This window comes from Loa loa (assembly GCF_000183805.2).
Source record: "Loa loa unplaced genomic scaffold supercont3.35, whole genome shotgun sequence".
In the NCBI taxonomy this organism is placed as follows: Eukaryota; Metazoa; Nematoda; class Chromadorea; order Rhabditida; family Onchocercidae; genus Loa; species Loa loa.
Window position 1 is genome coordinate 236,454 of NW_018108215.1, and position 13,207 is coordinate 249,660.

Here is a 13,207-nt window from a genome sequence, read left to right on the forward strand (position 1 = left end):
CAAGTTATTATCAAAAATTTAAATGAACAAATCAAATTAACATGAATGGAATTAAAATGAATCGACTAACACAAATGGTAAAGCCATTAAAAAAACTTTAAAAGCTCAAGTATCTGATAAAACAACTAAAACTTGCACTTGTAATTTTCCCTTTTTTCCTTGAAATTTCAATTTAAATACATAAATTGAATGGGAATGGAATAAAAATTCACTCATTAATATTTTATCGTTACAGTCGATAGTTTCAATATAATTATGAGTCGTCATTACAGCAAAAATAACTATAACTCTACAGTTTAAAATACTTTTGAAAATTAAAACTTTACCACATCACCACTATTCTTTCCATTCATTCAATGATAACGATGATAATTATGATATAAGAAGCGAAGGGAGGAGAAAAAACAGAACATGAGAATTCTAGTTGTCAGTTGAAATAAGTTTTTGAAATTTTTTCTAAAATTTATTGTCAGCTCATTTTAATTCCATCCAAGTAATTAAACTTTATGAATTAAAAAAAGTATTTATTTTTCGAAAAGAAGCAAAAAAAGGAAAGAGAAAAGAAAATAAAAAACTTTTTTTCTTCAATCTTTTAAAATGAAAAAAGTAACATAGGGGAACAATTTTTGTCCGCAACAAAGTGTGAAATCATATCGGAAATTAAAATTTCTTTAGTATAAAATTAAATGAGGAAAGGGTAAATTAAGAAAAATAATCAATATATGCGATATTAATTATTTGTTGATTTTATAAAAATGTCGGATTACCGAAATTAAACCTATGTTCACGTAAAATTTCCACACTATCTAACAGACTGGGTGATGAAATCTTGTAAATAAAATGAAAGGAATGAAGAGGATGTAAGCTAACATAACACAAAGACGTCTCAGTACCTACACAATGGACAATGCCAAAGGGCAGCCATACCTCCATGATAACCCGAATGGAGCTTACATAATTTCTCCCCAATCCTTATATATGTATGGAAAAATCGCGAGACAGACAGTTCAGTTCAGTTTTTACAATCGACCAGACGATACATTCTTTACGCTTATTCTCCAAGACTGAACTACAATGACATCTTCCAAGGTCTGCCATCACTGGACAACAAATTGCAATGTTCTCGCTACTCGCTAAATATATTTCTCGTGGCATATCCCCAATTCAACGACCTATCAACTAACCGACACTCTTATCGAAGGCAACAAAGAATTTATTAGTTGATCATATTGCTTGCTTAATTGTATAACTCATCACTGCTTACCAATTCACCGCGTAATATATACATATATATTTGATACCCTTTTTGTTAATTAGTAATATTATGAAGAACAATATTACATCCCGAATAAATTTATATCACTAAGAGACGAATTAAACAGATTAGTTTTCTCGATAAAAAATAAATGAGGTGGTACTCAAAAATATGAAATTAAATTGAAAATTAGAATCTAGCAAATGAATGAAAGGTAAATTACGAAGAGTAATCAATAAATGTGTTTAGTGCTTGTATTTTCTTTTCTTTTTTTTTTCTAATACAAATAGGATGTTTATGTTTTAATTATGGCATGAAATTTGCAAAGTGCTTTCAAAAAATAATTTTTAGATTTTTATTTAAAATTGAACTTTACTAAATTAAAGAATTGATTGTTTAGTTAATTTTTGAGGCAACGCATAATACTTCTTCCCTTGATTGTGTCACCAAAAGTCATTTGATAGGACGGACACCGCTCTTTGTTGTTGTCTAAATTAAACATGATGTTTGGTAAATGGTATGATAAACTTTGGATTATTAACCATTCATTCGAGAATCCACATGCTTCATATGGTAGCAAATAGGACAACATTTTATCTGATAATTCGACTCATTCTGGACCTGGTTGACAAATTCAGTCAACCACCATTTTTACAATTCTTTCCCTTTTGTGATTTTTGGTGTTACGAAATAAGTCTACTCTAGCGGATTTTTTTTATTTTATTCGAATTCAAAATATGTTGATTAGATTGGAATTTAGTTCCTTTGACTTATGAACTTTTGGCAGCGACAATCGGCAAAGTATGGTTACTGCTAACTAAATGTCACAATTAGCAATATCTTAATTCATTATTTGCAAATTTTGCAAAAATTAACTCATTTCATTATCTACAAATTTTGCAAAAATTAACTCATTTCATTATCTACAAATTTTGCAAAAATCACCTTGACTCAATTTAGAATTACCTTCAACAATACAACATTTTCACCTTGCCATAAATTGGTGTTAAATAATTGCAATGGATACGATTTTTTAATTTACACTTCGTTTAATTTGTGTTAGGGAAAAGTGGAAGGATATTTCAAATTTATTTTTTCGTTACTTCCTATTTCTTTTGATAATTTAATAAAGGTTAATTTTGGAACCTGTACAAGCCTTAGCGAAGGAATCAAGCTTTTCTTATCATTTTGAATTTTATGAATGTTCAGGAAAGTACGAATTTCAGGAATGGAATTTTATTAAATTTCTATTCCTTGACATTTTTAATATCAATATCTACACATATATATTCTTCGATACAATGATATTATTTGATATTATCGAAAATTTTGTCTTTTAATTTGATTGGAATAGAGTAGCCAATAACACCATACTGTATCGGATGCAAATAACATCAGTGTAACATGTTGTATTTGAAATATAGCACCAAAGACATTTCATTTAAATCAAAATGTCAATTTCATATTTTCATTTCAAATTCTACTTCCATTTATTCGATGCATAGCAATACTGTGAATTGTTTTCAAAGAAAATTTTTTCAATGTCGACGTCGCAAACTTGTTGCCAAAATATGTTTCTTGTAAGGTTGTATCGTTTGCATTTCTTCCAATCTTTCCTACAAATAATATTCAGTTTTACATCATTTATAATTTTTTTACAAATGAAATTTTTTTCGGAATTTTAATTTTTCAAAAATCTGACGATTTTCTAAATTCTACTGTGCCAAAATTTATTTAGCTATACCGTAGGAGCAGGATAAGTATCTTTCAATGTTTTGTCTTCTTCACCTGGAAAATAAAAGAGTAATAATTAAGGTGGAAAAGAAAGAAACGATAATTTTGCTCTATTCGAATGTTTTAGCGAATCAATTTCTGTTTCTATTTGAGAAATTTATCGTCCTAAAATTGGTAATTATAATTTAAAATGTAAATTTGGGAAAGATTTTAGTTTAATATTTTATTATTCTATATATAAACCCCAATAAATTTACTATTTATACAAACCATTAATGTTATAGGAATAACGCTTAACAATCAATGCTAATTACTAATCATTAATTGCTAATCTCTTTCTTTTTTTATTTTTAAAATTAGCCAAGTTTTTTCTCCTAATATTCATTTATATGAATCATTTTAGTTATAAGAATAAATTGATTTGAATCAAAGGACATGAATTTATGAAATTTGTAAAAGTGGATATGAAAATATCAGACAAGAAATAGTTTAAAAAGAAATTTATCAATGCATGCAAATGTGGGAAAGATTTCATCCTAAAATTGATATTTAATAAAAAACAAATATTTATGCTGTAAGATTTTAGATGATTTGTTTGATCGATTTCAGATAATTTTATTTAATTTGAGATAATCCATTTAATTTAGGTAATTTCTTCAATTTATTTAGCATAAAACTTTGTTATATCAATTTAATTTTCATAAAAATGAATGATGGTTTCATTGAAGTAAAAGATGCGTCCGCCATATATTGGGATTGAGCGTAGTGACATTCTTAATTAACTAATTAATTTGCTTCTTCACAAATCTTCAAATATTTTTGAAAATAATAGAATTAGCGCAAATAGATGAATAGTTATTTCATACTGTATGAGACAGTTTCGGATGAGGAATTTCTTATTGATATGTTTGATAATCATATACCATAACGTGGATGAATCGTTGGTAATTTATCGGTAATTCGTTTCATTTTGTAGGATTTCCTCTCTGGTCTAATTTTCCGATAAATACTTATCAATCGATTGCCATCTTCCTCAACTTCATTTGATGGCTGTTTGAAATCATATCTGGCACTGTCTCCCTTAACATTCCGTACCGGACAAGGACAGTATTCCGCATCAGCACCTAAAAAATATCAATTGTGAAGAAATACAAAATTCATGTGATGCAATGCATAATTGAAATCTGAAATGGCATACCCATTTTTCCCGGTTGTCCAATTGGCCCGGAAATACCTTGTGGTCCTTCTACTCCTATTGGTCCAGGACGGCCAGGTACTCCAGGTAATCCTTAATGAAGTGATATTTCTTAAATTATTTTTCATGATTGAAATTTGAAAAATTTCAACTTGTTGAAAGACAACTACCTGTTTCGCCTTCTTCACCTCGTTCGCCAGGTGGACCTTGGTCTCCTTCCGGTCCTCTTGGCCCAGTATCGCCTTTTTTTCCAGGTGGACCACGAATATATTGATAGCCATCTTTTCCGGGTCTACCTATAGCAAAATATTTCACCTGTACTGAATTAGAAAATCAAACGAAAAGTTCGGAATCACTCTGTCATCATAAATTTGTTGAAATAATTCATAATGCATGAGAATACGGAATTAAACCTCGAAAAAAAACAGAATTCTGATGTCACTGATATAAAGAACTTGTTTAATTCCAATATGATTTTACTTGCTGACCATTTTCACCAGGAGGTCCTTGTGGTCCAATTTGACCAATATCACCTTCAGGTCCTTCCTCACCAACCTCGCCATCACGTCCTTGAAATTTAAAACAAGCATGATACGTTCTTTTTTAACATAAATTTACCATTTAATTCCTAATGATACCTATCAAGGCTATTCGTAATCTCTTCTGCAATGGAAACCACCAGTTACAGTAGCTGGATGGAGCAAATGCCAAAAGCGGTTCGCTACAGTAGTAGGAGGCGATTCGTTACAGTAACTGGAACCTACAGTAGTTGAAAGGAATCAAACGTTGGAAACGTTAGCTATAGTAATTGGCAAAAAATAAAACAATTTCGACATCTATTTCTTCCTTAAATGAATTTCAAATTTTAGCAAGAAATGCAAAATTTATTTACCAGGCTTCCCAGGTTCGCCTTTTTTACCCAGTGGTCCACGTGATCCTCTTTTTCCTTTGTAACCCGGTAAACCAGGTTCTCCCGGAGGGCACTGTATACATGGGCCTTCTTTCGTACTTTCATTAATACTTGAAATACCTTCCTTGCCAGGTAATCCATCCTTACCATTTTCACCTGGAATGCTATTTGATTTGCAAAATACTTTTTTAGATAATTACTGGTGGAATTTTTTATCTTTAACAAATTTCAAATGATATTTCTCATTTCTCAAAATTTGTGTCTGTGATATTTCTCATTTCTTAAAAACGAGGTTATTAGAAAAAATTTTCATTTTTTTATAACTTACACTTTTGGAATTATTGATTTATTGAAAAAAAAAAGATAACTGAACGATAACATTTAATAACCTCGTTCACCCGGCTCACCAGGTGCTCCAGGTGGTCCCCGAGGACAGCGATTTTGACCTTTCATACGAATTGGTAACCTTTCACTCTCATATTCTTCCCTTCTTTCGCTTCCTTCTTCACCGTATCCATCTCTTCCTTCTTCTGCACCACTCGTCCTACCACCACTTTCTTCTTCTTCACTGCCATCTATAAAAAAAAAAAAGATTTTTCATCTTGCTCAAAAGCGACTTTATTAAAGAAAAAAAAAAAAAAATAAGAAAGAGTAAAATTAGAATTTGATCGAATTATACAAATCATTAATAACCATTTATTTGATCAATCACATATCCCAAATAACATATGAATCAAGAAATGTCGGACTTGTTAACTTACATTGTGATCGATTTCGTCTTACTGAACGAGTTAAACGTAACTGCTGACTTTGTTGCATTAAATAATGCCAGATTGTGTTAGACATAATCTGATACTGATCACGATGTAATGTTAATTCTTCTTCTATTTGTGCTATATCATTCAGAATTACCGGAACTATTACAATTAGTGCGACAAATGCTATTCCACATACGGAAGCTGCAAGAGTAGCAGGACCATATAAACGATATTGCTGCATCTTCCTGTAAAAACAAAAAAAAAGAATTTAAAAAAAACGAAATCGGAAAGAGAAAAAAGTTATGAATAAATGAAGATAGTTGATTGATATATTTAACATTTTCAATATTTCAATTTCGGAGATTTCCGAATAAGAAAATCGGAAAAGATGCAAAATTTAAAACAAAAAAAAAAAACTAACCAATACACAATGCTGATTTAAGGACAAACAATGTGAAATGTATAATGTAATACGAAGAAGTTTAAATATGAAGTCGGAACAACGATTGGATCCGGTTTACATTGTTGGTCTTTTTTTGACCTTTTTTTTGTTTCTCCTCCTCTTTCAGTTCCATGACCTCTCCCACGTTTATTTCTTTTCGCAAAACCTGATTTTAGATACTGAATTGGATCAATGATTGGATCACATCACATACTTAATTGTATCAGTTTTTTTTCAAACTCCATTTTTTCCTCATTTTTACATTTTTACCCATTAATCCTTTCTTATCTTTCCATTTTTCCTGAAATCCTATTTCTCCTGAAATGACTTAAAAATGATGATTGGAGTAAATGAGAGAGAAATAGGTGACAAGATAAAAAGTAATATGAGATGAAAAATAAAACAAATAGAAAATGATATATTTGGGAAATTTTCTGACTTTTAAAAATAAATTTTTCCAATAATAACAAAAAAAAAACGACGAAAAAGAGAAGAAGGAAAAGTAATTAATCGAATTGTTTAAATATTTTGATAAAATTAAATATTGAAATTGTTGTTTGAAATTTGGGAAAAACTAAAAAAGAACTTTTGTCTTTTCTAATTAATGAGAAAAATGAAATGTGAAAAAAAAGTGAATGAAGAAAAGCGGTGATTTTCTTTCAATTTAATTATAATGAGGACAGAAATCGGAAAAATGAGACTTTAAATGGGAATAGAAAATTTCCAATTATTTCCATTTTTGTTTTTCTTTTTTTTTTTATAAATAAGAAATTGAATGAATTCATTCCTTTTACTGACAAAAGAGAAGAAAAAAAAAAGGAACAAAACAAAGCATAAACGAATGAAACGATTTATTGAAAAACTGGAAAAAGAATCTGAATTTGAAAAATCAAATTCGAAGTATTGATATTACATTTCTTTATTTATTGAATTGTTGTATTTATTTTTATTTTATTTTTCGTTTTATTCGTTTATTTATTGTTGTATTTATCGTACTTAATTTATTGTGCTTAATTTGATTTTATATTTTGTTGTGCTTATTTATTTATTATATTTATTTGTTTATTGTATTCGCTTTCATTTCATATTTTGTTGTACTTATTTATTTTTATTTCATATTTTGTTGTACTTATTCATTCATTTGTTAATCTCAAAATCACAAACAAATATTAAATTGTAATTGGGAAAAATCATTCAATTATAATTTAACAAATTCGAATTTGATTAACAGTGCCCATAAGCGAATATCTTCCTTTTCATTTTCTTTTTTTTTTTTTTGAATAAAAAAGGATGAAACATACGCAAAAAAAGAACAGGATAGTAATATCTTTATTGTAACAAGTAAATATTCAATTATAATTGGATGATTGTAATAAAGTAAAATGAAGTTATAAACTACTTAGTGCAAAAAAAAGAAATATTTTCATCAATTTAAATTATTTTCTGTCTTTCTGTTTTAATCATTTATTAATATAAAATTTTAACTTTTATTAATTTAGAAATTTACAAATTATTTTTAGCTTTTATGATGAATTTAATTTCATTCACGCGTATCCTTTTTTTCATGAAAAATTTATTAAACAGAATTGAAAAAAAAACCATAAATTATGATAAGATTTTAAATAGCAAGAAGAAGAATTAGAGATAATGAAAAAAGAAGATTCTGACTAGTGAAAAGAAGGATTCTGATTGGCAAAAAGAAAGATTCAGGATTACAAAAAGAAAAATTTTGATTGATCAAACGAAACATCCGACAAGTCATTATTGCTTGAGGATAGATTTTAGTTGTAACTTATCACATAAACCAAAAATGTTATATATTTCAAATTGATGAACAAACATATATATTATTTGGCTATTGAGAATTACCTCGGGAATGGATTGGCAAGTAAATTACCGGAACTGAAAATGGACTAAAGATCATAATGGATGCTACTTGTTCAGTAGCATTTTCATAAATTCAAATGATTATTCCATCAAATTAATTGCAAATTTAATCCCTAAATCTTTCGATCAATTATACCTCAAATATTGCAAATGCAGTTTTGGGCAAGAAATTTTTAATTAAATTAGCATTTCTGCCTTAATTGGCCTATAATTCCTCAATTCATATTTTATAATTCCGATTGATTCCTTTTTTTATCTTAACTTTTCATCTTAGATATTGTATTGTTAAAAAGTTAAATTCGCATAAATGCAAACAAGAAGGGAGAAAAAGAAGAAGGACGGAAATTTTGCGTAATCATAAATAATTAGAAAAATTGGAAAAGAAATCAAAGAATAAAAAAAAGGATGAAATTTTCGAAACTTTTTTTCTGTTTATAAATTCCAATGAGAACATTAAAAGAATTTTATTCATAAGTATTAACTTCCAGTATTGCAATAACAATGATTAAGAAATTTTGAAAAAATTTCTCATAAGCTAAACAAATTTAACAGAATGTATCGGATGTCTCTGCAAAAAATATGCTACAAATAATTAGTCTTATGAACATTACAATATACATTATGTTAAATTTTTTTTTTTGGTTGGATAAGATTAATTTTCAATGCGTAATTTTATTGGATCAAATGATTTGCTAATTTTGATCAAATAAAATTGAAAATTGAAAAGAAGAAATTTGGGCAAAGTTAAAACTATAAACATTATATGGGTGAAACTCCTCAATGTAAATTTTGAAAAAAAATAAATAAATAAATAAAAACAAATTAAATTTGCTTTAAATCAAAAATTGATCAATCTGTCAAATGCAAGAGAACCGATAATGACCATTGTAATAATTTGAAAATTAATACCAGAATGGGTTAAAATTATGAATGTAATTGAAATTCATCGATCAGTTAGTTGGTTAGTTGGTAATTTAATTTAATGTCAATTAATTTGAATTCTTAAAAAACAATCAAGCATTCAAGTGATAAATTAATTGTGGTGAAAATAAAAGATATTTGAAATATACGTAGCATTTATTTCTGCCAATAAAAAAGTCATGGATAAAATTATAAACTATTCATTATATATGAAATTGATACATATGCAATTATTGCATGCTCATGTGTTGCAGCAAATTCCTGCATATTAACATGCTGACTGACATAAATATAAATTATTCATTAAGTATTCGTAATTCCCCAGTAATAACGGAAATTTTGCCGCTTTTTGATGAAATCTTTTGAAAATTTTGATAATTATTAAAAAGTGCTAATTTTATTAACTGTTCATAAGGATTGAAATTATTATAATATAATGAGAAAGTAAAAATTCATGTATAATTTGTGCATATGGCATTGGCAAAATCTATTTTTGTATTTATTATTGGTCTAAGAAATGATCCATTGTCTTAGGATATATTCACTCAATATCAATACTTGTCAATAAACAATTTAATAAATTTCGGAATGAAAATTAAGCAAAATGGAAATTTTGAAAGAAAAAATTAAACAACATAAGAAATTATATTTAAATAAACTAGAAGAGTTATACTTAAATGAGTATAAGCAATTTACAATGAATAATCCTTATTCACGTATATATTTCATCTAACTTGTTCATCATCAAATTCAATATCAGTTAGGAAATTAATTCCGGAAATATTTATTATTTGAATGAACAAACTTTATCGTTTTCATATTTGATCTTCGCTTCCGGAACTAAATTATTAACGTGAAAAAAAATGTAGATATACAAAGCATGAATAGTATTTGCAGTATTGTATTTTTTTAACTGGTCCATGATAGCGGTCAAACATATCACCAGAATGATTCGAATTCCATCGATAAGTTTAGCAACCAGGGAAAATCCAGGAACTTCTCAAATGCTCAGAAGATGCATTTTCTCAACTTTGCTCACACAGTGAAGTGTTAAACAGGATTTTCAACAAGACAAAATTTATCACCAACTAACGCATTGTTCTTTTTTTTTCGAAATACCATCCAGCTAATTTCAATCCGACGATTTGTTGACAAACATTTATTGTTGAAAATTTAAACAATTCATACATCATATACTGTTAAATATCAACCCTATATGCCTAACTTGAAACATTTCTTCGCAAGAACCTAATTAACAAGAGAACAATAAAATATTGAAACAGTATGAGATATAGAACCACTCCATATGGCAATCTCGTTTAGATAACATTATATTTCGACATGAGTGAAATTTTACTTCAAATGGCAACTTATTTTAATTGTCATTTTCAAGAGAATCAAAGACAAATTGTCAGGCATAAGGATTAAAAATCAGGTACAAAGAAGGAAGATCTATTTTTGGGACTGTTTACGGAAATGTTGGAACGAAAGTTAACTGGCTTCTTGTTTATTTTCCACATTATAATTATAAAATCGTTCGATTTCCTTTCGCATTGGTTCATAATAATCCCAGTCGTATTTCGCCTTCTTTGGAATTAATATTTCTGGTAAACCACGTGCTCTCATTCCTTCCGTTTCCTTCCATATTTTATAATCCTGTTCCGTATCCAGGATATTTGTTATGATACAAAATGGAATTGATATCAAACCAGCAAGCCTACAATAACGAATATTGTACTCTTAGTTATGTACAGCTTATCTTTCATTAATCGTCTCCATGAATAAATGATGCAAAAATATGATCACTAAACTACTGCTTTCATCAAAAGATAATAGGCATCACAATATTCATGATAGTTTGGAAAACTTATGAAAGTTTGCCAAAAAACTCGAACAAAAACTTCTTAGACATCAAAAACTTTAATTTTCTATTTATTTTATGAAAATGTTCAAATGCTTACATGCCAGCACGTGGATTTCCTGTAATGCCGTAAAAGAACACATTTGATAGGGTAAAGCCAACTACTGTTGACACAACTGAAACTGGAAATCCTGGATCAGCTTGAAGTTTTTCCTAAACAGTGTGCATTACATTCATGATGATAAAAGAATTTAATATAATGGAGATAGAAAAAATAAATAATTTCATAAATCTGAAAATTTTCGCATACTTTTATTTGTAATTATTATCCGATTAAATTGGTTATACTTTCTAGTAGAAAAGAAAAAAAGTAAAAACTGGAAAAGGAAAAACAATTTTTAAGGATGCAAGAAACAAACATGCAAACAAATTCAACGTTAATTATCAAATTATTATTTGATCTATCGTATTATCACAATATTCTTCCTCTCATATTTCTTTGCAATAAATAACCATACAACTAAAGTTTTCAAATTTTCAAATTACCAATCTATAAAATTTAACCTTCATGCCAACTTTACGTGGAATTTCAACTTCTTTGATAGGCTCATCTTCTGCAGACATCCTTAAAAGCACTTGCTACAACATCTTTTTTTTTTCACAAAAATAACAATCTGAAAAGGATGAAAACCGAAAATTTTACACATCTAATTTCTATGAAAAATGTTAATGATGCAAAAGCTTTATGAAAAAGAAATGATAAACAATGCATCCAATATAAAGCCATTTTTGTTCTATTAACAGAAAAAAAAAAGACCACCAAAAATTTATACCATAGAATATTTTTCCTCTGAAGAAATATCAAGTTTCAAAAACAACAGTCGTTTGTACTAAATATTTCAAGACAGATATTTCTGTTCCTCAATTCGATAAATATACATCATTTGAGAACAATAAACTTGTTGCATACAAATCCCTATTAACTAAAACAAATTTATAGGATTTCTTACTTAGTACAGCAAAAATACAACATAATGGTATACTATAAATCCTATCACAACCGATAGCTTACGTAGGCTAAACCACATACACCTCTTTTTCACGTTCCCAAATATCATATTGATAAACTAATTTCTAATTTGAATGCATCTACAATGCCAATATATTTTCGTGTTTTTAACGAATGGATAATAGCCATTTTGAAATAATATAAACTTTTTATTCAATTTATTGAGAGAAAAAATGAGAAATAATATAAACATTTTATTTAATTTGTCGAGAGAAAAAATGAAAATATGTCAATCAATGAAAACAAACATACAATCTATTTCCGAATAATAGTAAAACGTATCAAATGATGATAATTTCCATAAGGTATTACTCTATTCCTCTTGATTAATTAACTTTTCTCATATAAAGTTAATAAATTTCAGTTACAAGAATTTTCATCGAAATGGATGATAAATGAAAAATTCCGAGATATGCTGAGTTAATAGAGGAATATTCCTGCGTAAATAACTATTTTACTCATTTTAGGAAAGCATCTTACTACTATCACCAAAATCTAGGAAAATAAGGAAACGATCAAATAAAGGAGCAAATTACCACATTAAAATAAAAGTTTAAAAAAATTTGAAATGCAAAATCACTTCCTATTTTAGCAGCCAGTATTGTATAATTCTCGATTAGTACAACTCTAATGAAATATAACTAGATGATTAGATTAAGATAAACAGCTTGAAGTATCGTTAGAATGTGAAACGGAAAAAGAACATATTTTGCATAATCTCAATCTGAGAAGGAGGGAAATTATGATTTCAAAAATATTTGAAAGAAAAAGATGATCGCGAAATCTTTTTTTCTTGATTACAGAGCTAATTCTTTGTGAAAATTTAAAAACTTCATAGGAAGAAGAGTAAGCAGTAAGAGGCCCTCCAATAAATATAGCGGTCAACATGTTATCATAGCCCTGCATAATATAGGAAATAAAAATTGCAAGTAATAGGCGGTCTAAGCGATTATAAATTAATCTAAATCTTGAAGTGATATCATTATCATACAGGTGTAAAACGATGAAAAAAGAAAAAAAAAGCAAACTGAATCGTTATTTTTTTCTCCGAATGACGTATGAACTTTTCATGAACAAATTTTCTTAAACTTTCCATTAACGCTTTCAGTGTTCATGGAAAGTTCAAGAAAGTTTCGTAGAAAAAGGAACAAAAAGTCATGAAATAAAAATGAAAC

At 28.0% G+C, this 13,207-nt stretch overlaps 2 protein-coding genes across 2 annotated transcripts; both read right to left on the minus strand.

Annotated features, from left to right (window-relative positions):
* Positions 1 to 3,904: 3,904 nt before the first annotated feature.
* LOAG_03552 (nematode cuticle collagen domain-containing protein) lies at positions 3,905 to 6,093 on the minus strand (the record flags this gene model as incomplete). Its single annotated transcript, XM_003139089.2, has 7 exons — positions 3,905 to 4,113; positions 4,188 to 4,277; positions 4,355 to 4,480; positions 4,673 to 4,753; positions 5,077 to 5,250; positions 5,484 to 5,669; positions 5,856 to 6,093. 7 exons carry the CDS (start codon positions 6,091 to 6,093, stop codon positions 3,905 to 3,907), a joined length of 1,104 nt encoding a protein of 367 aa, XP_003139137.2.
* A 4,069-nt stretch (positions 6,094 to 10,162) lies between these two features.
* Positions 10,163 to 11,643, minus strand: LOAG_03553 (hypothetical protein). The gene is made up of 3 exons (XM_003139090.2): positions 11,528 to 11,643; positions 11,064 to 11,176; positions 10,163 to 10,819 (listed from the first exon to the last, which is right to left on the minus strand). Exons 1-3 carry the CDS (start codon positions 11,585 to 11,587, stop codon positions 10,594 to 10,596), a joined length of 399 nt encoding a protein of 132 aa, XP_003139138.1. The 5' UTR covers positions 11,588 to 11,643; the 3' UTR covers positions 10,163 to 10,593.
* Positions 11,644 to 13,207: the final 1,564 nt, after the last annotated feature.